This window comes from Filicampus tigris, chromosome 10 (genome assembly GCF_054856515.1).
Source record: "Filicampus tigris isolate MCC_2025a chromosome 10, RoL_Ftig_1.0, whole genome shotgun sequence".
NCBI classification, from domain to species: Eukaryota; Metazoa; Chordata; class Actinopteri; order Syngnathiformes; family Syngnathidae; genus Filicampus; species Filicampus tigris.
This window is the reverse complement of record NC_141226.1, coordinates 6,817,501-6,842,244: the sequence shown is the minus strand read 5'-3', so window position 1 is coordinate 6,842,244 and position 24,744 is coordinate 6,817,501. Positions and strand designations below refer to the sequence as shown.

The 24,744-nt window shown below is 38.8% G+C and overlaps 1 protein-coding gene across 9 annotated transcripts in view; it reads left to right on the top strand.

The window, feature by feature from the left end:
• The window catches only part of carmil3 (capping protein regulator and myosin 1 linker 3), a 95,486-nt gene that overhangs the window by 29,983 nt on the left and 40,759 nt on the right, over positions 1 to 24,744 (top strand). For all 9 annotated transcript variants that reach the window (XM_086043359.1, XM_086043363.1, XM_086043362.1 and 6 more), the window contains exons 8-16: positions 802 to 875; positions 5,815 to 5,890; positions 6,004 to 6,092; positions 8,642 to 8,736; positions 10,609 to 10,695; positions 12,469 to 12,578; positions 12,670 to 12,747; positions 18,263 to 18,339; positions 23,584 to 23,688. In XM_086043359.1, the coding sequence (XP_085899485.1) occupies positions 802 to 875; positions 5,815 to 5,890; positions 6,004 to 6,092; positions 8,642 to 8,736; positions 10,609 to 10,695; positions 12,469 to 12,578; positions 12,670 to 12,747; positions 18,263 to 18,339; positions 23,584 to 23,688 (791 nt within the window). The remainder of the gene's footprint in view (positions 1 to 801; positions 876 to 5,814; positions 5,891 to 6,003; positions 6,093 to 8,641; positions 8,737 to 10,608; positions 10,696 to 12,468; positions 12,579 to 12,669; positions 12,748 to 18,262; positions 18,340 to 23,583; positions 23,689 to 24,744) is intronic.

The window sequence follows — 24,744 nt, the reverse complement described above, 5'->3', positions numbered from 1 at the left end:
GAAAACTGCTCCTGGAGAAGACTGCACCAATTGTCACAATGGGCTGCTGATGCAAGAAAATGCAGATTAGACAGAATTTGTGTCATAGGTGGTATGACTCTTGTGACTGGCTTTAAATCAGCCCTTAGAGTATTCAGAAGTTCTAAAATTGCATCGCTTTTTGTTTGTAGACTTACAAATTGTTCACACGAGCGGAATAGTAACCCACGCCTCCTCTCGATTTGTCTCTACTACTCTGGCATCGCCTTTTGTGCTGGTTTGCACCTACCTTTCAGATATACTATTTTGAGATGCTAAATCAGCCATCACAATTTGTCTCAGGTTTGATAAATCACATTGTGCATGCTGAATTAATCTATGTGCATACGGTATACTCCTTCCAGAATGCACAAAAATAAACTCCAAAGCAATTTAGCATTAGTAAGTAGTAGCATTAGTCCGCTTCCTCAAATGTTTGTGTGAGCAATCACATTTTCACCTGCTTTTACATGTGCAAAACTTCAGTAAATCAAGCCCATAATCTCTGTCGCTTAACCATGCTGACAGCATTAAAGTGAGAATTACAGTGAATGTTATGATAGACACTTTTAGGCATTAAATATAAAATTACTATGAAAAACAGTAACAAAAAAACCACAAACAATTCTACCCATGTGGTCAGCTTGCTCACTAGAAGGGGCGCTAAGTAGTTGTAACATGAAAGGCCACTTTAGTGCTGTTAAAATTGTTGTATTGTGAATTCATTTACCCTCAACTGCTTTAGTCTCCTCTGACTTAGCCTCTCTTGTATTACTTCTTCAGGATGTTGACACCATCTACCACTCTCAGGACAACCGGGAGTTAAACTTGTTGGATTTCAGTCATCTTGACAGCAGGTGACATACTTTGTATCTCTGTGTGTACTGCATGGTTGTTTGCAATTAGCAGCGAGCCTTTGAATTTGAAAGCCTTTGAAATGTTCATGATCGACAATGTTTTTACTGTATTTTCTGGACCATGAGAAACACCTAAAATCCTTAATTTTTTTTACAAAATCAACCTTATATATGGATGTTGGCTTTTTAGTTTGTCTTGAATTCAAATTCCTTCCTATTTACTGTATGTTCACATTCACATTTGGATTCTCATCTGCATCAAATCGCTATCAGGCATCTATGTTTTTGTCATACCTGAACTAGAACTACTTATGCTTCCGTGTGTAAGAATGAATTTCATGAAATCATGAAATTAAAGAACAGAGAAGTTAATGTGATTTTTCCAAAAAGAACTCTTTTGTTAACAATCTGAATCAAGACTCGTTAGGAACCAGAATCGCAACCGGAATCGTCCAAATTCAAAGGATGCCCAACCCTATCTGGCATAGTTTTCTATATTTTAGATTTTACACATTTTCTTTATCACTTTTAATCCCTTTTTAACAGTTTTTTTACCATTCAATAAATACGTTGATAACAAAAGAAACACGTTTTGAGCAGCACACTGAGACCGTGGAGCTTGAGGCCCAGCTGAACCTCTTCACATTGAATATACTGTACATGCAACATAAAACAAAATCAATGACCTACAACCTCCTGGTTTATTATGGGGAAACGTGACCACATTTGTACGAACAAAGTAAAGAGCTTCACGCTGAGATTGCTGAACTCACTTTTTTCACTTTCCATCTATACAGTTTGTTGGGTTGAAAGGGGTTCTGAAAGTTCTGAATTCTTGTTTCCATGTCAGTGTTGCACTAGAATGATGCTGATGAAAAGTGGGGGCATAGTTGTGGTCTGCAGGCTTTAGCTAAAGTAATGTTGTTGTTCTTCAGGCCACAAACGAATTGAGACTGATCACAGCCTAGTAGTGCACTCCTTTTCTGTCAGTTTATTCAATATACATAATAAATTCAAACAAACACTTTTGCAACATTTAGTTTTAGTGTTTTATGAGTCAGTATAATGTCTCAGTGCTGATAAGGAAAGATGGGATGAAAACTCGATGAATGGATAACGCCGCAATATTTGGCAAAATACTACACTGCAGTATATGGCTAGGTTCACACCGCAGGCAAATGCGACCCAGATCTGATTTTTTTTGCCCATATGCTACCTTTATCAGATTTTTTTTATGTCAGTCTGAACGGCTCAATTCCGCTTTTTTCATGTGTTCATACAGCAGACAAGACCGAGGTTGCATATGTAATATGAACGCTTACACAGAAAAATCGGATTTTTAAAAAAAAATATTAATTGAGCATTAAGACCTGCCTAATTAACAGTTACAGATCAGTAAATCATAGGTCAGTTATATTTGTGTGCCTTAGCGGATGGCACTTGAAATTATTGTGTGGAAAATGTGCTTGAAAGTGTATCAGTGTAGTAAACAACCATCCACAATTTCATCCAAACAAATGAAAATGGCCTTTATGATTTTTTTTCTAACCAACTTTTCATGCACTTTGCTAGAATAGCCATTAACAATCAAGTGTTATTTCACTGCAAGGATCCCATCAGCTGTCACTTCACATCCTACATTGTCTTACGTTGAGTTGTCTAAGACGAACATCCCAGGGTCTAATGTTGAGTGCATTAGTCTGTCATTTCTCTTTCAGTCGGCTCAATTCCAGTTCTCTTCTTTTATTCTCTTGATCCAACTAATCTGTGGAGAGATGATTGGTAGATGAATGATATTCTTGTCAGTGTCTGAACATAGGACAGGAAAACAACTGTAAAATATCATGTCTCACTTTTAGGTATCTTTTTTTGCCCTTTGTTTTATTGTCCAGACTTATTAAAGAAAGTATGCACTAATTCTACATGTTATTAACTGACAGCAGCTGAATTATGAAAGAGTTCAACCAAGCTTCTTTTTTCCCTAATGATTGTTTTTGAAAGCAAAACTTTGTGTGTAGTCCATCATGTGCGTTGGAACTTAAAAATGCTTACATAATTGGGGGCTTGCCATGGGGGTAAATAACAAAGCCATTCTTCGAAGCACAATTGCGGCAATTCATGCATATATTAATGCGTTAAATGGTGAGCAAAAAACCCACAGCACTTAAGTTTTTCCTCCCAATTATTTATTTGTTGTGGGGCTTTTCTGGAGAAGCTGTCGCTCGTCGCATCACAAAGCTCCAAGCACCTGCATTTCTGTTAAAGTTTAAGCTCTAAATGTAAAATGCCAGCAGACGCAAATTGATTATTTTGCCCAAGAAATCATGAAATCATTTGCCGGAACATGCAAATGAGAGTCTAAGAGACTGTCTTTTCTGTGTTACAGTCTATTTGTGGCACATGAGCCTCTTCAGCCCTTTTTAGTCTTTCCATATTCCCATTTCCTCAATCAACCCTAATTGGACCCATTTACAGCTTTATTGCTATCTACAAGGTGATCAATCTTTGGCTGACTGATGACAGACCAAACACCGTTAAAGCTCATTCCCCTTCACTGAATGTGGAAGCCCTTTTCTCTGAGACCATCTCATCCATTTTCTATTGTCTCCTGTTTTCCTCTCTTCATCACTTCATTCTTTGTCTTTGGAACATCAACCTTCTTTCAACACATGCGCCCCCCCACCACACTCACTAATAGAGCTGACCTTTTGAAGTTCATATACTCCTAACTAAACACCTGGCTGTGACCAATTTGGCCTCACTTTATTTTGTCCATCCATCCATCCATTATCGATACCGCTTCTCCTCACAAGGGTCGGGGGCGTGCTGGAGCCTATCCCAGCTGTCTTCAGGCAGTAGGCGGGGGACACCCTGAATTGGTTGCCAGCCAATCGCAGGGCACACAGAGACAAACAAACATCCGCATTCACAATCACACCTAGGGGCAATTTAGACAGTCCAATCAACTTACCTTGCATGTTTTTGGACTGTGGGAGGAAACCGGAGCACCCGGAGAAAACCCACGCAGGCACGGGGAGAACATGCAAACTCCACACAGGGAGGCCGGAGCCGGGATCGAACCCACGACCTCTGAACTGTGAGGCGGACGTGCTAACCAGTCGACCACCGTGCCGCCCCACTTTATTTTGTTTTCTTTTTATTCTAAATTGAAAGACAGCTTCCGGCGGCACGGTGTTTTTCACAGGACAGCGACAATATATCACCTCATACGAAAGCACAATTTGGCTCTTTTCATCAAAAACGGGTGTAAGAAATCTGAAATGTAAAAGAGGAGTGTGACTCACCAAATTTATTTTTTCTATGGATATTTCTGGCTGCTTTTGACTGACTCAAGCAGTCTTCTGTCATTTTGCGCAGCCAGATTGAAGTCCTTACATGACAGGTGGAGTGATTGCCGCTTGTTCTGAGATTGACGCTTTATCTGATCTAGGATCTGTCATGTGTAGTACCGAGAGTCTCCATTGGGAGCGCTGTAATGTGCTATCACTGTTTAAGAACCAGCAATGTATGTTCGAGCAAGTATACAAGTAAAAGACATTGAGCCGCTAACCCGTCTGTGTCCATCGTTATTGACAATCGCTTTACTAAAAGCATCTTATATTACAGGATCGGTAGATTGCAGTTTTCTGTATTTGCAAAAGTTGATAGTCAATATACAGGACATTTAAGGTACGGGACCTTAAATACGGGATGGGACAAACCAAATTAGCCCAAAATACGGGACGTGCCGGCTAAATACGGGACAGTTGGCAACCCTAGCTCTACATGTCTTTGTACACTAAGAACAAGATGGACCAACAGACATCAGAGGTTAATTACACACCCTGCTGTCGAAACATAAATCAAGAGGTCTGTGCTGATGATAAATCTTGACAGCACACATCATGTTTCACATTGAGGCTCAGCTGTTGTAGTCAGGGCTGATGCACAGCCTGTAGCATGGCTGTTGCAGTCACTAGCAACAGGACCCCCTCTGGCTAAATCACACGTTCACTCCCCTTGTCTTTGATTCTTGTTATGTTTCCTTGTCTTCCCCTAGGCTTATTGTCTTTCTCTTTCCCATCACTGTGCCACTGCTTGTTTGCACAATGAGGTACAGCAGGTGGAGAAAAACTGTGGGTTTGGTTGGTCATCTTTTTCAGTCACATATAAACACACTGCGCAAGCACTCTGAGAGAGATCTCCTCAGTTTTCTTATTTTGTTGTATTCATGTTTGCAGGATTGGGCCAAAAAATATATCTCTAAAACATTCTAGGTCATATGTCCTGTTCCTGCTTAAAGGTCAAATTGGGCGTGGGTCGAAATCCTGGATCTACCCCTTCCCTTTTTTTTTTTTTTTTTTTTTTTTAGATCAACTTGTGTTCTTAGACCATACTCTAGCACTTAAAATAGTTTGCAGGACCAAAGTACCCTTGACACATGAATTAGTGACACATTTTATATACACACATGCAGACTGAAACATTTGACATACACTTTGACCTGGGCTCTCTCTCTCTCTCTCTTAGTCACTCACACATATCCACTTTTACAACCCGACATGTGCAAACACACATGGCAGCTGTGGATTTTTACAGTATGGCTGAAGGTAACAGGTCTGCTTTCTGAATCTGAAGTCAGCCGCTAACACACACTTTGACTTAACCCAATAATGCACTGACCCAGCCATCAATCGCAATAAACCTCTCTCATTTTCTCATTTTCCCTCCTTGCTTCTCCTCCTTAGTGTGTTAGTGGTATCAGTCATCTTTCAGACAGCGGCCCGGCCCACGGTGCCCTCCGTTTCTAGATGATGAACTGCACAGGCAGCCACAAGGAATCTTATCTGCAATAATGTGACTGTATGAATCTGTGACTGATGTTTCGAGGAGATTGATTTAGTCTATTTAGGTCTGATGTTTGTGTTGTGTGTTCCAGGGACCTGGCTGTGATTGTGGCATCCATTGCATACAACACATGGTTCACCAAGCTGTACTGCAAAGACATGCGTATTGTAATTCGTGTTTAAATCTTCTCATTCCCTCTTCTCCTGTGTGATTTCTTATGATCCATTAGTAATGATTTCATTTAATTGTTTTAATAATGGGATTCTGTTTTACTCTGCAGGGGTCAGAAGTGGTGGACCAGGTCCTTCATACAGTCAGCAAGTCCAACAGCCTGGAAGAACTCGCTCTGGAAAATGCGGGACTAAAATCGTAGGTTTCTTCCTGACACCATCCCACCTGCCTCATCACCTTTGCATTACAAAGTGCCTTTGTTCTGCTGTTTTTCTACTTCTTTGCACCTTCACACTTCGCTGCATCCCTTCTTTTGTCCTCCCACTGCTCGCCAGTTTTTTCAGTCCTTCTTTCTCTCCTCTCGCCTTCTCTTTTATTTTCACATCCATCCCTGCCCAGCCTCTCACCCGCCGCCCCCTCGCTCATCTCGGTATCCCACCTCACCAACCACGCTGCTTTTTGTCATTGGCCTGACCTTTTATAGTTCTATTTCTTTTGTGTACTACACATTTCAAACCATAGTACCGATGTCACTTCTCGCCACTTGCCTGCAGAAGATGGGTTGTTTCTCTATAGAAATCATCTGGCGGAGTCGGTTCCACATTTTAGGATACTTCAAATGTCTTGGGACATGATGACCAAAAATAGAAGTTGATATGCTTTTCATGAGCTAAATATAGCATGTTGCATTATCGAATATGCTTTAACATCTTAGGATGGAAAAAGTACGACTAAGTTGTGTTGATACTCAAAAATGATACATAAAATTACATACATTTGATATGAGTTGGAGTTGCATCTTTTTTTTTCCCATGAGAGTTACCAGTAAGTGGTCCACTTGCAAAAGATCTTTGTAATGCAGGCCTAATGTTGCATTCAGTGTTTAACCCAGGGGTGCCCATTACGTTGTTCGCAACCGACCAGTCGCTCGCAAAGGGGGTGTCGGTTGATTGCATGGCTACCTGTCGATGGCAATGACTAAATTTTTTTTTTTTTTTAAAAGTGCACGCCCTCCTATCATCTGTTGTGAAATTTGTCACTTGATTGAAATATAGGGCAGCCAGGAATGCTACACCACGCATGGGCGCGTTTCGTCTACTCTAAACTTAATACTAAAGTATAAAAATGATTAGGAGACCAAGTAAGCCAACTATTTCCAGACAGAGTAAGAGGAGAATTTTTGTTTTGCGATGGGTACCGTGGTGGGGCACCTCGGACTTGCTGCTGAGCGGACGTACCGGGGTAAGCGAGTGATGTACTCAGGCACACACTCGTGGTTTCCTAGTGGTGGAGAATGACCTGCAGGACACACAAACCGTCCACCCGAACACCGACTCGAGGCCGGATGCCCTCCGATGGCGCATGTCGCGACTGCTGTTTGGTGTGGTGGTGGTGGGCGTGGGCGACTGAGATGTCCAGCTGACCGGTGCGTCACACCCGTTAGTCTGCCTGGGGTGCTTGCTGGCCGGTGGAAGGACGTAATGTGGAGCAGCATTTTCGGGCCATTGATAAAAACATTAAGTCCAAGTACCGTTCCAACATGACTGATGTTTATTTGGCGGTGTGCGCACGGTTCGCTGTCAGCAGCTCCAAGCCACACTCCATCCCCTGGCTGATTCCATTCAGCGAAAGTCTTCAGAGTAAAGTAAGGGCAGAAAATGTACAATAAATGTAGTTGTATTTTGCAATATGGTTCATGCAGTTACGCAAGGTACACCATATTGTATCTATAAACAATCCTAATTATATTTTTAAATAAATAAAGTAAGTAGATCACTTGGACTTGGTCAATTTAGAAGTAACTCGCATGCTGAAAAAGTGTGGGCACCCATGGTTTAACTGCGAATTACAGGGCAGCAGAACGTAACTGCACGACGTTCTTTGGCGGGCAAAATGAAAAACTTGCTTCATTCTGATATTCAAACAATAGTGTCTTCTAAAAGGAATGGGCAAATTACAGATTTATTAATGAACCCTCCTCAAAACAAATATAATATGAGCACTGAAGTATCACCAGAAGATATATTAAAGGGTTATCTTCATCATATCGAATCATTCATTGATTCTTAATATTGATCACAGGATTGAACTAATGGTCATCTTAATAATGGAGAACTAAAAAAATAATAATTTAGAGTTCTGTTGATTGTGTATAATATATTGTTGATTAATTATTTCTTGAAACAAAATGAATTGTATTACATGTCTGCAACTAGCAGAGGCGCTGTCCAAGAATCACAGTCATCTGCTATTTAGTGCAATTCCAATATTATCTCTGTTCCTATGCTATGCATCTGTGTGCCCGTGAGTGCACAGCCCCATTTTTTTTTTTCCCCCCCTCTGAATATCCCCATTTGCTTCATGTCCGAGCTGTGGGTAACTTGTCAAATTCATTATATTCTAAATCTCTCTCTAGATATATATTCTAATTCTAATACCAATTTTGACACAGATTGGTTCGTTACAAATGTCAGACATGCTACCAGACGTGGGTAATTTTTATCAGCGGGGCTTTTCATATACATATTCACTGTAAAGATAAGACCAAATGCTTTTTTTTAATTCTATTTTAAAAAGGAGATCAGCAAAAAAAATGAATAAAAACTATGACAGAACATTCTGATGAATAATAAATGATTATTTGGACTATAATTTGCCCATGGTTAATCCAAGACATTTAGTTAAATGCCATTCTATAGATGAAGCCCCATACTATTATTCTTGTTTAACATCTTTTATTCCTCCAGGGATTTTCCTCAGAAAATGGCAACAGCCCTGTCAGAGAACCCAGCCTCCATGATTCACTCTCTCAACCTGGCTCACAACACGCTTGACAACCAAGGTATCCGCCTGAGCTTTCTCTTCTTTCTTCTCGTCTTCACCCTCTCTCGGGTCGTCTCTCTTTTACGTCATCCTGGCTTTCAGATGCTTTTGAAGAATTCTAAATCAATATCTGTTCTCATGTTCCTTCATTTTCACCTTCTACTATTTTTACCATATTTATTTGTCCTTGATGCCATCCATGAGTGGTCCCTCTCAGCACTTCAGACTATTAATGGGTGCAGTACTGAGTAGTTTCATAGTGAGTACTTCTTGTGTTTATAAGTAATGCGAATTTTCAAATAATGACTAATGCACTACTATTTGAAGTGAAGTAATCAAACTACAGTTAATCTTCTATTATTTTTTTGAACATGACTTTGTAAAATATATTTGCCTCTGTACATGCAAGTAACCTCACTATTGAAAGCGTACCCCTTTTTACGTCCACAGTTGGTAGTATTTAGCCGACTGTACGAGGCATCAGTGAAAAATATTTGACAATTGTTAAATGAACGGCGCACTCTCCTCTCCCATGATATTCCTTCAAATAATGAATATTCACACTAGTGCTGTCAAGTGATTTACGTTTTTAATCACATAATTTTCCATAATTAATCCCGACTAATCACATATTTCTACTTCTGTTTTCTATGAAGCTTTTAACAGATATTTACTTTTTTTCTTTTTTATTTATCGTGATGTCATTATCAAACAAAATAATCGTCATTATTATTTTGTCCATAATCACTGAGTCCTCAAGAACTTTGGCCATTTAGAAGTTCAGCAGTAGTGCCTGTTATTAGGGATGTAACGATTTACTCAAGCCCCGATTTGATTCGATTTTCAGTTCCCGATTTTTGATTCTATTTGATTAAAAAAAAATTGCTACCATGCTTGTTTCTGTGCACTAGTCTCTTTCTGCCGCCATCCACAAACGCAATGATGTTTGCATTGATGTTCAAAGCATAAAGCATAATTTGATCTACACATTCAAAATGTGCTATGCATCTGGAATGAAAAAACATTTCAAGACATTTTGTAGATGCATTTAATCAACTCGATTTTCGATTAATCAAATCGATTAATCAGAGCGAATCGATTTCACATTGATTTTCGATTAGTCGCTACCTCCCTCTGTTTTTATTCGCCTTTCCGCTGTGCCTTTGTTTGCAGGTCAACTTCACACTACCCCGACCCATTTTCTATCATTATACCTTCCACAAAGAAGCGATAGAGGAAAAAGCTCTGAGAAAATGATGTGAAAGGGCCTTAAGTGTTAACTTATTTTGTGTGTTTGCCATGCAACACATGCTGGTGCTTGTGGATTTTTTCTTGCATCTCTGTGGGTATGTGTTATGTATTTGCGTTTTTGGTGATGTGTGGGGTGAGACAATGTCATTTGATAATAAGCAGCAGAAATGTGTGTGGGCTGGTGTTTTCATAGTATGCTTCATTAGTGGATGTTCTCAAACATTCTTAAAAATAGGAAAAAAAAGTAAAGTCGTATAACACGTCTTCTTCTTGCTGTTTTCTCGCTTATTACCGTGGCCAAGCACTGAGAGATATTGTTTTGATTGCTCTTTGTTATGTTAGCAGGATTACACAGTAATGAAAAATGGTTTCTAAGAAACATTATGGTTTAGCACAATGCTGACAATCATTTAATTTAGAGGCAAAGATTGACTAAAAATGTGTGTCGAATATTTTTTTTTCTCTTTTTGCTGTTAGCACCAATAGAACCATTCCCACGAAAGGTGGTTGGACAACTAAGGCACTCAATTTGTTTGTGTTGACTGAAGTTAATAGGTCAACTTGGTTTGCACTCTATTATCATAACAATGCCAATAAGTTAAGTAAAAGTAAAAATTGTTATTGTCTTGCCTTACACCAGGAGTTTCCAATCTGATTCAACAAGTATGTCGTCTAAACAAGGGCCTACGTCTCCTCAATCTCTCCAAGACATCGCTTTCTTCCAAAGGTAAGATGCAATTCTGTGAGATACTTGGAAATTCATCCTTAAGCTTAATATAACCTCTGATTGGTTTGAAAATCAATAACTTGGTCAGAAACCCGTAAAATGCAATTACAGTATCTGTAGTATAATGTGTGCATAGCCCGTTCTACCTCTGAGTGGGAACATGTGAAAAAGTTGAGTTTAGCATGTTATAAAACAGGCACGTTTGTGCCATCCTTTGAAATATTTTGTATGTGTCCTTAAAACTGTTCTTCCAGCTTTTTGAGATACTGTATTGCTATATTATTTTTCAAAGTGACATACTTTTAGAACAACCGACATAGTACTTTATTTGCACTAATGCTAGCCACACAGATAATGAGATTGGGCCCTGGCAGACGTGCATTTATCCAAATGATAACCAGGTCAAAATAATAATTTGATTTTTCTTTCCCTGAAATCCCACATAGGCATTAGGACAGTGTCCCACTTGTATTGCTTTAATCCCGGACCATACACACAGGGTTGGGAGCGTTACTTTAAACTTTTATAGCGATACGGTTGCTAGTTAATTGTTAAAAAATAAAGTTACTAACATAATCCAAGTATCATTAGAGTAATGTAACTTGATCACTTTTATTTAATTTTGCATTACTCCAATACTAAATATGTTTATGCTATCCATCCATCCATTATCTAAAGCTAATCAAGACAAAAAATATCACTACAATAATATACATATTTGTTTGGACTTTTTGGAGTAGTAAATGCATATTTAATGATATGCATGGCTTTGGAATGGAGGATGAAACCGTAGCACTCAAAATCCGAATTGCAAATCTCAGTTTTACAAATTTTATTGTTCAACAAACTGAAATTAATTGATGAAATGAATGAATCGCCCTACCGTACCTTCCTTATCTATTCCTTATGTGTTATCTATCTTGTAAGTTGTGTTTTCAATTCAGATATAAATATGTAGAAATTAAATAAAAAATGTTGATTGCTTTTAGTTTGTTACTGTAAAAAGCCTTTGTTCCTAAAACTGTTTCACCGTCTTTTTAGTGAATTTTGAAAATAATTTTCTGTGATACAAACTCAGAAAATGCTGTGTAATTGCAATTGGCATACAATAATGTTTTCATTGCTTAATGTAGCATTTGCAGCGTGGCATATCTGCAATCCTGCAAATGTGTGTAGTTTATCACTGTGTGACATTGTCACTGTCATCGTCACATATTTAAATGTACCCGTAATAGTGCTTTTTTTGTACAGTGTGCTCCTGTGAATATGTACTATAATAAGTCACACCACGTAATGATCAATATAGATTTGCAATTTGCTTCGACTCCTTTCTATTTTTCTCACATTAAATTGCTACCTTTTTCCCACGTGGCGTCCTGTGCATTGCACTATTGTGGCTGGATGATGATTTTTAATGAGGTCTCTCATTGGTCCTACGTGTGTAATGTGAAGTGATCTCCTTTGAGAAAATGTTTTTCCTTTGTTCCGGCTTTCAGGGCACTCTTTTGAAAAGAAGGATAAGGAAAAGGGTTGGTGGGCCTCTTCCAAAAGCCTGTTTAATATTAGCCTGCCGTAAGAGCTCGGCAATCCCCGGAGTATATGGTGCCGCAGAGCATCTGTACCCTCTTCTATTATTGGGTTTTGGATTTGCTGATTGCTGAGAAGTTTCACATTGGATGATTTTCAGTTGATTTAGTGATTGGAAGATGTTTGCGATTTGTTCATACAAATACTCTAATTCTCTTTCCCTCCTCCTTCCCCACCGTACTGTAGGTGTTGTGTCTCTGTCCCAGGCATTGTGTTCAAGTGACGATTACTCCAATTCTTTGCTACACCTGGACCTGAGTAAAAACCCAGGGGTTCTGTCTGGAGAGGATGCCACGGTGAGACTACTGCACGGACACTCATACATCAATACATTTTACCTTAAGGTACATGTAGTGATACATGAGCAATCTACTCTTTTCTGTGCAGAATCTGTACCTCTTCCTTGCCCAGCCCAACTGTCTAGTCCATTTGGATTTGTCTGGGACGGACTGTACAGTGGACTTGGTTTGTACCCTTACCAACCGCATGCTCTTTGAACTCATTTTGATTTAGACCCAAAACAGACTGGGGGTGCTATTCACATCCATTCAGTCACTTACTAAAGCATATTCTTCTCAGAACTTTTGTATGTCAAGCATTGAGTGGGGATTAATTGAAAGCCAGTTTTGTATGTTTGTGAGAGTGAGAGAGAGAGAGAGAAATAGTGTCTTGCTGCATTAGCAACAAACACTAACAAGTAAAATGATGACAAAGCCAATTGAGGTCAGTGTGAGTTTAGAAGTGTGTCTGCCCCTGCTGGCTACCACGGAGACAGACTGAAAGGTTGATTTAACAGCACCCCGGTTGTTTTAGTGGGCATCTTAGTTGAGTGGATGTAGGCGATTGTGATAAGAGCTGATTGGGCAGGAGACTGCATGTGTTGTTTATGGCCAGTGTGCTGCTTACCTTACCATATAACATATCACGTTGAGGTAATGAAAGATGGAGATTCACAAATAATAATTTATCCTCAGCACTGCGATATCAGTCTCATCCATATCGATGAGCTGATATCAGTTGAGTGGGTACTCTCGCTGACCATAACATCAGCCACGCTTGCGCAATATTGAAAGTGCAAATACAAGTACTACATCAAAAATGTTGCCTTTTACAGATAATGTTGTAGAGTCCTGACTATACATTTACATGCACTTTATGGCATCACTCACTGCTGGTCTGCACCAATGGGTTCGGAGATTTCCGCCACAACTGGTACCGGCCACCTTAGGCCAAAACGCTGGTCGACCACCTCAACAATGGATGCACAGAACATAGCCGTAATTTTATTGCGCGTCTGCCCTCATGCAGCGAAGCCATGGGTATAATGGGGTACTTGTAGTTTTCAATAATTATGTTCTACTGAAAAAAAGTTTTATGCAGCAGAGAGGAAAGGGCAGCACCGGTTGCTAATTTGCAAGGGCAACCCACTAGTTTTTTACCCATCAGTGTGTTTATGGGTATTGATCAGAATATGAGTTATGATCAGTCACATCGCTGGCACATTACCAGCAAACTGCAGGGGCAAAGCATTTGCACCAGTGGCTCACATAAATTTTGGCTGTCAATGGTGCAGAGATTCATTATACAGATCATAAAATGTGCCATCAGATGGTATTCAACTACAGTACTCACAAAAGATGTTTGGAAATACAAGCATACAGTACGCAAGATAAAACATTGCAATCTGTTTCCTGGAACTTTTGTCCAGTTAGTACAAACTCCAATTCCAATGAAGTTGGGACATTGTATAAAACGTGAATAAAAACAGAGCACACATTTTTCAAATCCTTTTCAACCTATATTCTATTGAGTACACTACAAAGATGTTATTGAATGTTTCAAATTGATGAACATAGTTTTATCATAGTTTTTGCAAATGTTCTCTCATTTTGAATTTGAAGCCATGTTCCAAAAAAGCTCTGGAAAAAAATTAACAGCTGAGAGTCATAATTGGTTATAAAAAGAGCATATCTGCTTGTAAAAATTTCGACTTGCTTAGTTTTGAATGACAGGTCCATAGGTTGACCTTATCGATTAATCGTATGGGCCCTATTCAAATCCGGTTGCAAAAATATATTACCTTGTGGGCTTGGCAGCACTGAGAAAACCATTGTCAGTTAACACAGTGTATCGGTAAATCTAGTTAAGTTAAAGCTCCACCATGCAAAGCAAAACAGCCACAAATTCCGCCGTGCTGTGGTCTGACGAGTCCACATTTTATATTACTTTTGGAAATCATGGACGGCGTGTCCTCCGGGCCAAGAGAAAAAGGACCATCCGGATTGTTATGAGTGCAAAGTTCAAAAGCCACCATCTGCGATGCTATGGGGGTGTGTTAGTGCCCGTGGCCTTTGTAACTTGCACAGCTCGGAAGGCACCATTAATGCTGAAAGACACGTACTGTACATGTTTTGGAGCAACATATGTTTCCATCCAAGCAACATCTTATCCCCTGCTTATTTCAGCAACACAATGCCAAGCCACATTCAACAGCATTGCTTCATAGTAAGAGTGAGAGTAGCCTACTATAGACTGGCCTACCAGCATATGCGGCACATTATGAAGCGCAAAATCTGACTGTTGAGCAATGGAAATTGTACATCAAGCAAGAATGGAAAAGAATTCCACCTACAAAGCTTCAATTGGTGTCCTCCGTTCCCATATGCTTATTGAGTGTTAAAAGTACATACCATGTAACCCAGTGGTGAACATGCCCGTGCCTCACCTTTTTTTTGAATGCGTTGCAAGCATCAAATTCAAAATAAGTGAATATTGCAAACAAGGTTTTTACCATTTTGAACATTAGAAATCTTGTCTTTTTAGTATACTCAATTGAATTTAGTTTGAAAAGGATTTAGAAATCTTTGCTTTTATGTTTAACACAATGCCCCAGTTTCATTGGAATGTGGGTTTTGTACAGTTTATCATGATAAACAAAAAATGTTAATCATGATGCTCATGGTATAATGTTTTCAGTAATTTGTGTATAAATCCTGAGTTATTCGATTTCTTTGTAGGTTTATCATTGTTTCAACTACAGTCCATTCTAATAATTCACTTTAGAGTACCTGCTTTTTCCACATTAGGATTCCTGCAGCAAGTACTCTATATTGTTTAAGCAGCATAACTAATCAGTGCATTTTTAAACTTGTCAGGACAAATGCACCCCAGGGAAACACAGTTAAATTGTTAGCCTTTGATATATTCGAACGAGTAAAAATTGTCTGCAGAGCACAAAACGGTTAAGTTCAACAATTTGCTGAATCAGTCATCCATGCATCAAGGTGTACTTGTTTTTTAATGGGAATGAGGGATGACTCATGCCCATTTGCACCCAATTTGAGTTTTTCCCAACTAAAATAATTAAATGGACACATCCTCACCCTCCAGAACAGTTTTAATGCCCCTTGAAATTGATTCTACAAGTGTGGAACTCTGCCTCCCTAGAAATTTATTTTGTTTTGTTTTACTAATTGTGAGGAGTGTGGCCATTGAAATACGGCCATTGAAAACATCTCACATATCTTCGATGTTTCCCCTATTTTGTATTACTCCTGTATTGTGTTGGGTGAGTCTAAAGGAATGTTACTACTGCATTTCTTGGCGTGGAAGTGGAATAATACCAACCCCCACCACCCTAATTTCCTAATTGTTTTATTTCCTTACTCCTCCAAATGAAGCTATACATCTGTAATTCGCATTTATTTATCCTTCACCCAAACTGTCTAAGGGATACGTTTTTTTTTATTCTGGTCTGCTCAGTTGAATTATTGAATGGAGTAGCTTTAATACATATGTACCAAGCGTGCTTGATTAGTTGTTTTGTGAGATTGATTTACCAAAGGTAAGATGCCTCTTATACTGTAGTTATTTGCAATGGAGGAATTTGATGCCAATTTTTCTCAGATCTCAGTTACGTCTTACAATCATCTTATTTCAACCAGGATTTTATGATTGAAAGCTGAGACATTATTATTATAATTATTATTATTATTGTAACTTTGAGATAAACCTGATAATCCAATGTTGGATTATCAGAAAAAAGTCACACTGGTAAAATAAAATGATCACTTCAGTCACTTCGAGAAAAACTGTCTGCAAAACATCTTTACAACCTTTTGCAATCTTTTACGAACCCTGACGAAAACCTAAAATTTGCTAAATTTGCAAGCATTCGCAGCTCAGAGGTACCATGGCTGCCTCTGCTGGGAACATAATGTAAAGAGGTGATTCATGAATGTAGCATGAGTCTGTTGTTTCCTTAAAACAATAGTAGGCTGTTGTTTGTGTAATGCATACATTTTTGTTGTTGTTAGAAGTACTATTCATTGTCATTCATGAAGGTCATTTAAATCTTAACTCTGACTCCATTGAAAGTTTCATCAATTAAACTGCCAAGTTTGTTGTGACAGGACTCATCATTGTTTGGGAATGTTTTGACACCGTAGGCAGTTGTGATGATTGAAGAGTAAGAATCATATTGTCATATTGTAAGTTATTGTGCTTTGTGTGTCAATATTAGGCTGTGTCCACACTGCAAGGCATGATGGCTAATTGGGATTTTTAATTGTTTTTGTTGAATCCAATCTTTTTATGACGTCATTCACATTACACAAAAAAATAAAATACATGTACTGTATAAGTGTGTGTGTGTATATGCACATACACACACACATATATATCTATCTATATATATATGTATATATATATGTATATATATATGTATATGTATATATGTATATATATATATATATGTATATGTATATATGTATATATATATATATATATGTATATGTATATATGTATATATATATATATATATATGTATATGTATATATATATATATATGTATATGTATATGTATATATATATATGTATATGTATATGTATATATATATATATATGTATATGTATATGTATATGTATATATGTATATATATATGTATATATATGTATATATATGTATATGTATATATATATATGTATATATATGTATATGTATATATATATATGTATATATATATGTATATATATGTATATATTATGTATATGTGTATATATTATGTATATGTATATATATTATGTATATATATATAAATACATATATACATATACATATATACATATACATACACTTGTTGTATTGTTTCGGATGGGATAAAATTAAAGTCAAATATAATATTCACAGTTTCTGTAAACCACTTTGCTGATGCAATTAAAATTGTGAGTAGTTACCCCCAACTCCATCCCCGTGCAGTGCATATTTGGTTTTTGATGACATGTGGGTCGGATGAGCGCAAGATGAGTGTCCATGCTGAAGGCGCATCAGAAACATATCCAATTTATATACTAGATAGAGGTCCACGTTGGATTTGAAAACATCGGAATTGCACTGTTCACATTGAATGAAAAATCTGGTACAATTCACATATGGGCAAAAACAAATCTTAATTAACCTGCAGTTTGAGCGTAGCATTAGATTACATTACTACTTTAGGTAAAGTCATTTTATTTTAATAATCCCAATAACTGTCCACTGTGTGGACAAGTGAAATGATCATGCAGATGTGTCCGTAACACAGAATGTTATGTGAAAGTTGTTTTTTATCAGATGTGAATTCATTATCATGAAGTCCTGTGATTGAAATTTGAGCTGCATCTAAGGCAAAGAATTATGAAAATCATCCTGGAACCACTGCAAGAGGCCGCCTTGTCCTAATCTGACCAAGAGGATTATCTGTTTTTCCTCCAAATCTATTCAGTCATACATACAGTATGTGGCCTTCTTTTGGCACCCTTGCATTAGCCCATTTTATTGAAGTTTTTTTTTTTTTTAAGAAAACGCACAAGGTGAATTTCAGTGATCTTCATTTGTTTAGGATGTACCACTGTGCTAAAATTGTTCAGAGCAAAATGGGTGTTGCAACACAATTACTGTGAACTTTTCTTTGTTGCTTCGCCCCCGTGTCTGTCCCTACAGTTGTTCGGGGCCTTGCTGAGAGGCTGCTGCGCTGACCTTTCCTACCTGAACCTGTCCAAGAATTGCTTCTCTAACAGGTGGGTGAACCCCTCTGCAACTCATTTCAGTCCAATCCTCTTCCAAGACAACATTTTGTTTTCTTCTGACTCGGCGCTTGTTTGTCAGCATACAGATTGGGTTTGAGTGCTACTTGCTTACATATCCTGTATTTGTGTTTTCATTTGTATTTTTAAATCTGTCCTGTTAAACTGCTTGATCACGCGGACTGGTGGATCTCTTTTCCTTTTTATGTTCGAACCATTTTTCTTTCCATCAGAACCTCTTTGGTTGTTTGTATTGTGATATGTATTGGGAATGCAGTTGGACATAACATTTGTGAAGAGAAAGACAGATGCGAGAGCACAGCAAAAGAAAAAAAAAAGCAGCAAGCAGGACAGGACAGGACAGGACAGTACAAGGATAATGAGCCAGGCAGTGCCTACATCCTTGAGGAACTTTAGAGTCTCCATGAGAGGACAATCAAGGGAGTGCACGTTATCATCAAATTCAGTCTCACTGTGAATGGCGCTATCAAGCAACTAGTTTCCAAAGGTATGGAGATATGTTAGTGAGTTAACACTGTCACACATGCATGCTCTGGTTTCTGGATATGCCCGCTCAGCACTGTGGGTGATGCTATGTTCAGACCTAACACGGGGCTTTCTTTGCGCCACATCACTGTGGAGAAGAGGAGGCGCTGCTCCTCCACTGAAAGAAAAACAAATGTTTGAAAATCACTCGTCAATAAGGTGGCCGGTGTTTGTGAACGTCTGAAGTCAAATGAGAACTCGACATCACCTGTCCAAATGGTGCTCATTCCTTGGACATCCAGTTGAAACTTTAACCGGTAACCCTCTAACCCCGCCCAGCTCCCTAATACGGTCCACTATCTCCACTGATCCGGTCTGCCAACCCACCAAGGCCAGCCCTTAGGAGGAGGACACAGTGACGTTAAATTATCAAACGCTCTACTAACGCCCCTATTTCTTTTTTTTTTTTTTAGACCTCGTCATGGTCCTCCTCCATTCACTTGCAACAAAGCTGCCAAACCTTAATGACTACATCAATTTATTCAACATCTGCCCGTTTAATGGTGCTTTATGATGGTCCTTTCTATGATTAAGGGCTGTTTAGGTTCAGGCACACTGTTTTGAGCTAAATAAGCAATTAATGAGATTCTGATATTGCCTCACTGGGTCTTAAATGCACATATGGGCGCTTTTACTTTTACAACATGCCTAGTTATTTTCTTGAATTGACAGGCATTGCATATTTTATCTCAGTTAATTCCCTCCTGGTTTTCTCTTCCATATTCTATCTTGCCTCCCTTCAACATTTTCAAAATGTGTATTGTTGTTCTTGTACAGTCTGTGTTCCACAGTTAATTCATCTTTTTTTAGCCAATGTCACTTGAAGGGCCTTTAATTAGCTAGCAATTGGATATTCACATCTAAGTCAAAACGCAATACAGTCCTTTTGGAAGTGTAGTCACTTGTCTAAAGATAATAAAACAATAAGTCCCAGTTTTTCTTGAGCTGGTTAGTGCCTTCTAAATTATCATCAGTTTGTTAGTTAACCCATTAAGGACTAAAACGCCTTTCTCAACAGCCCCCCAAAACCTAAGGTCACCTTTGGAATTACCCTTGAAAACCTGAAGTTTTCCCAGAAATTCAACAATTACAAAATGATTAATATCTCAGGCCCTGTAGCAGACAGAAACATAATTCCAAAAGAATTAAAGAGTTTAGGCATGTGGCTTTCACACAGGCAGAATTTATTATTATTTACTGTTTCAATCGAAGATGTAAAAATGTTTCAGTGCAAGAAAAGCACTATTTTCATTTTTAAAAAAATCGAGTGGTAATTACGATCCTCTATTCTGTAACAAAGACGCCATTGTCTACAAACCATATCATATCACGTTCGACTGGTTCCACTCGTCGTGCGCGTCTTCTACATAGCACTGCCGTTACTTATTAGAGCTCCGGGCGATCGACGCCATCCGCCATTAGCCTACCTACGGCTCGAAAAAATTCCACGACATCCTCCGCGGTCTCGCGACACCGTCACATGTATATTCTGATGCATTAAATTGGCTAAGAGACGGAGAATTGGAATTTAAAAGAAGACGTATCCGCTCTCCCGGCTTTAAAGGTAGAAAGACGCAACGGCGCTCCCGGCTCTAGTGGTAGAAACGTGGTTATGCGCTCCCGTCCTTAATGGGTTAATGATAAATGTCATTATTAACTTTTTCAACAATAACATATTTGTAAATTACACTCCACAATGGTAGAGAAAGCCCATTAAATAGTCTTTAATCTATCATTAACAATGATAGTTATGCCAAGTGGTTGTGTTCCCTGTGGCCATGTCAGCCACTTCCTTAATCTTGATTTTCGCATGACGCAATATTTTCTCATGGCCTTCCTTTTCTTTGTATTTCAGTTTTGTCTCGAAACCTACCAAACTTGAATGCACAAGTTGCACAAAACGCGCAGTAAGCGGCACTACATTATAGAAATTAAAGGACCATGAGATGCCGGGGAATGTAGTTTTGTATACTACACGTCCTACTACGGACCGCCTCCCAAATTTTGTTATGGCCTGGTGCTGTAGGTGCTGTAACATTATTGTGTGGCAATTTTTTTTAGTCAACGCTAAACAGTGTTACAAACGCGTACGGTTGCACAGCTGTTCTGACCGATCACCAGCGATGCAGAGGGGACACATCGTGGATAAACTTTAGTGACCTAACTGCACTGTGAGTGAGCGCGTGTAACCCAAATAAAAGTAAGTAATTATATATAAGTCATTATAGAAGCCATATAATTCATTTTGTCTTTATTTCTCATTTGAACACTCCACTAAGCTTTTACAGCCGAACTTACTGGTCCACTCAGGTAACTTTATAAGTCATTATAAATCATCCTTAAATTTTGCACACGCCTATTAATTTGGGGATTTTGATTGGCATTCAGGATAAATATACGTTAGTATAGTATTAAAATCTTTGAGTGAGTTGTTTGTTGTGAAAATGTGTTCAAAATGAGTTCTTGCATTTAATGTTTGAATAATCAATGTAGTAGGAGGCACATGGCAAACAAAGCACATCTGTCTGTCACATGTTTAAAACCTTATGTTCGCATGAAAAATGGGCGGATTCAAATGGAAGGTTTTGTCATTGTGCAGCCAGTCCAGATGTTAATACTTAAGACCTACTTTATAAGAAGCTTAAATGTTGATTATTGATATTTCAATACTTCTGGAGGGGATGGTGTATCGGGCCAAGCAAGGTAGTGACCCACCATGTTCAGTAGGTGGAGCTGTTGCGATTTAACTAATTGTGAGTGTGCTGGAGTCGGACGCATCTGTCCATCGTGTGTAACATTGCGTTTGAAACATTCGACAGCACACCTGAAAAACTAGTCTGGCCATCATTACCTCCTATTGCGCTGAAATGACCCGGATCCTCAGTCAGCTAGATCATGCATTGCTGGTTCACACCTGCCTATGAGACGCATTATTTAATACGCTAAATCAGCTACTGAAATTTTTCTCAGGTTTGATAAATGACATTGTGCATTCTGCTTTAATCTTACACGTTTCTACTCCTGCCAGTATTTTGTGCGTTCGGGTAGAAAGCCGCAAAAGAAATTGCATGGCACTTTTGCCCATTGGAAGATGAAATCCAGGGTGTGCCCATTAAGTTGAGCAGCTTTCACAAAATGTGCCCATTTATGCATTGCACAACCCTTTAGTAAATTAGACTGTTGGTATCCACTTTGTAATGCATACTACGCATAGTACGAGAGTGGAACACTGCTCCTCAACACACACACGCACACACTCTCTTTATTTTTTTAAAACAAAGCACACACATTTAGTATTGTTTGGTGTTGGCAGCCTGTGCCACACTGCAGTTATTTTCTGAAGTAATATTGTTTCTGCCCCCTCATTTTCCCCACTGAAGCAACCCCGAACAGGTATTACATCATTTACTTTTCTCACGACCAGTCTTGCCTCCACTGGTATTAACATGCAGGCTCATGGCCGCTGGTCACACTGTTACAATATTCTGGTACAACTAAGACCTGCAAAGCTCAAAGTGAGATGATAAGCGGCTGGCTCATGACTAGGAAATACCACCTAGTACCCTCTCACACCTCATACAAGCTGCAGCTGTGACACTTAGGAGAAGCAATAAACAGTGACACAGGCTTGTTAATATGTTGCTGACGCGGCTTGCTGGCGTGTGTGTCGTAAGAAAGGCATTGATGCTGGATTTGCTTATGGGGTATCGGCAGAGGTTTCATAGGCTCAGTCCCAATTAACGCAAATGGGTCAAAGATGAGCAGTTGTCTCACAGTGCAAGCTTATGTCAGCAATAATGGCACAATTTTAGAGACTGACCTTCCCTCGCTAAGCTGTTTACGCAATCTCTAATTACCACCTCTTGGCTACATAATTTTTGAATGCCTCAAATGGTGTGAATAACCCACATGTTTTTTTTTTTCAGGTACCGTACTCCAAGCACTCTTATGTATTGAGATTTGAAGCATCTTCGAAGATCCTCTTTTAAGATTGTACTTACCCTGTTGCTGTACTGTGTGCCACGCACACTTCCCAGGGACATGAATAATAGAATTTCTGAAAGTGGAATAGAAATAATCATTCCAAGCCAGAGTCGTTCTCCTGGTTGCATTCCTACCCGCTAATTTGGACCTCGAAGTAAATAAACTTTAGCAGCTGTCGAAAAGGGTACAGAGCCATTTTTCCTATTATACTGCTGATGAGATCCTTAAATCTAATGCAAAAGATAAAAGCCGATTTTGTCATATGTTCAAAACCGGATGTGGTATACGTTGCTTATCAGCATGAGCGTGTACCGGTAATTTAGTGTGTACTGGTAATTTAATTGACAACAGGCCATTCATTATAAAGTATGTTGTAGGCCAAACAGATGGTTGAATAATTGGTCTGAGAGATCAGTAAACTTGGCAATAGCCTACAGAAAGTGTCATACTGACCTAAGCATCACAGTCAGCACCTTCAGCCTTCACTCACAATTTTCTCTGTCCTGTTTCACTGTCTGTCACTTCCCTCATCATTTGTTATGTCTTAAACTTTAAGCCTACTACATTCTGTTGTCTATTTTTCTCATGTCTCCATCAGTGCCTGATTGGAATATATCCTTAATTCTGTCTTTCAGACATCCTCTTGCTTTGTACACTTACTGTATATAGCTCTAAAACATCCCATTTTTCTTTCTGCTTTATTTCCAGGAAAGCGAGGGATTCTCTGCCAACTTTCCGTCAATTCTTCAGCTCAGCATTCAGCCTGACTCATGTCAGCCTGGCCTCCATGAAGGTTCCTCCTGACTGGCTGAGGTGAGGTGAAGACAATATTGCCTTTCAACTAAAATATGTTGAAAATGTGCAAATCCACTGTAGTAGTAGTCGTCATCGTAGTAGTATATCTTATTTATTTTAAGGTGGACATTTTGATGTGATCTCAGACAGGCAACTGTTAAGGGAAAAAAAAAAACATCCATTGCATGTATGCTCCGATAATCTTGCTACTAAGTTTGAACTATTATTTCGAAATGGATTGCCAATAGACCAGGTGATACTTGCATCCAACCAAATAATGGAAGTAACTTCTGGCAAGACCGATAACCATTCATTTCAATGTCTGGAGGAACATTGTTGGCAGCCATTTAATAATTTAATGTCCTCGGGTCAGATTCACAAGGACAGGTTTTACGGTTTTAATTGCAGCTTGATTATAAACAAAGCTGTACTGTTTTTGTTTACAATTCTTTAAGTTGTATGCTCACTTTTAGTGCATTTAGAACACCACAAAATCGAGATGCCCAACACAATGTGTAATCATCTTTCTTGTCATATCACACTCTTACATGCATATACATTTTCCTCTGTATTTAAACCCTGAAATCATAGCGCACAGCCTCACGCATTGCACTCGAGGAGCACTTGAGTTTAAGTGCCTTGCTCAAGGGCACATCAGCAGGTGTGAACAGGGGTCCCACTGTTCTTATTCACTTGGCCACTATACCCCTTGATTGTTTCACTTCATTTGCATGATGCAGAAAGGTGCTATATTTGAAATGTCTGTACTTAAAAATCATCTTCCAATTTATCGGCTTCTTGTTTATAGCTTGAGCTCTAAAATAGCTGAACCACAAGGGATGTACTTTAAGTTCACACCTTGAGTGAGTGTTTACCCTTGTGGCTCGTATTAGTTTTCAAAAGATATGATACTTAATATTAAGTTAATGGACTGGCATTTAAATTAAGGACACAGATGGAAGCACCTGTGTTAGTTGGCAGGCCAGCATCACAAAATGTGTTGCAAGATAAGCTCTGTGAAAACTGACTTCCCCTACAGACACAGACTTTAATATTCCGATTGCTCTGTTTCGG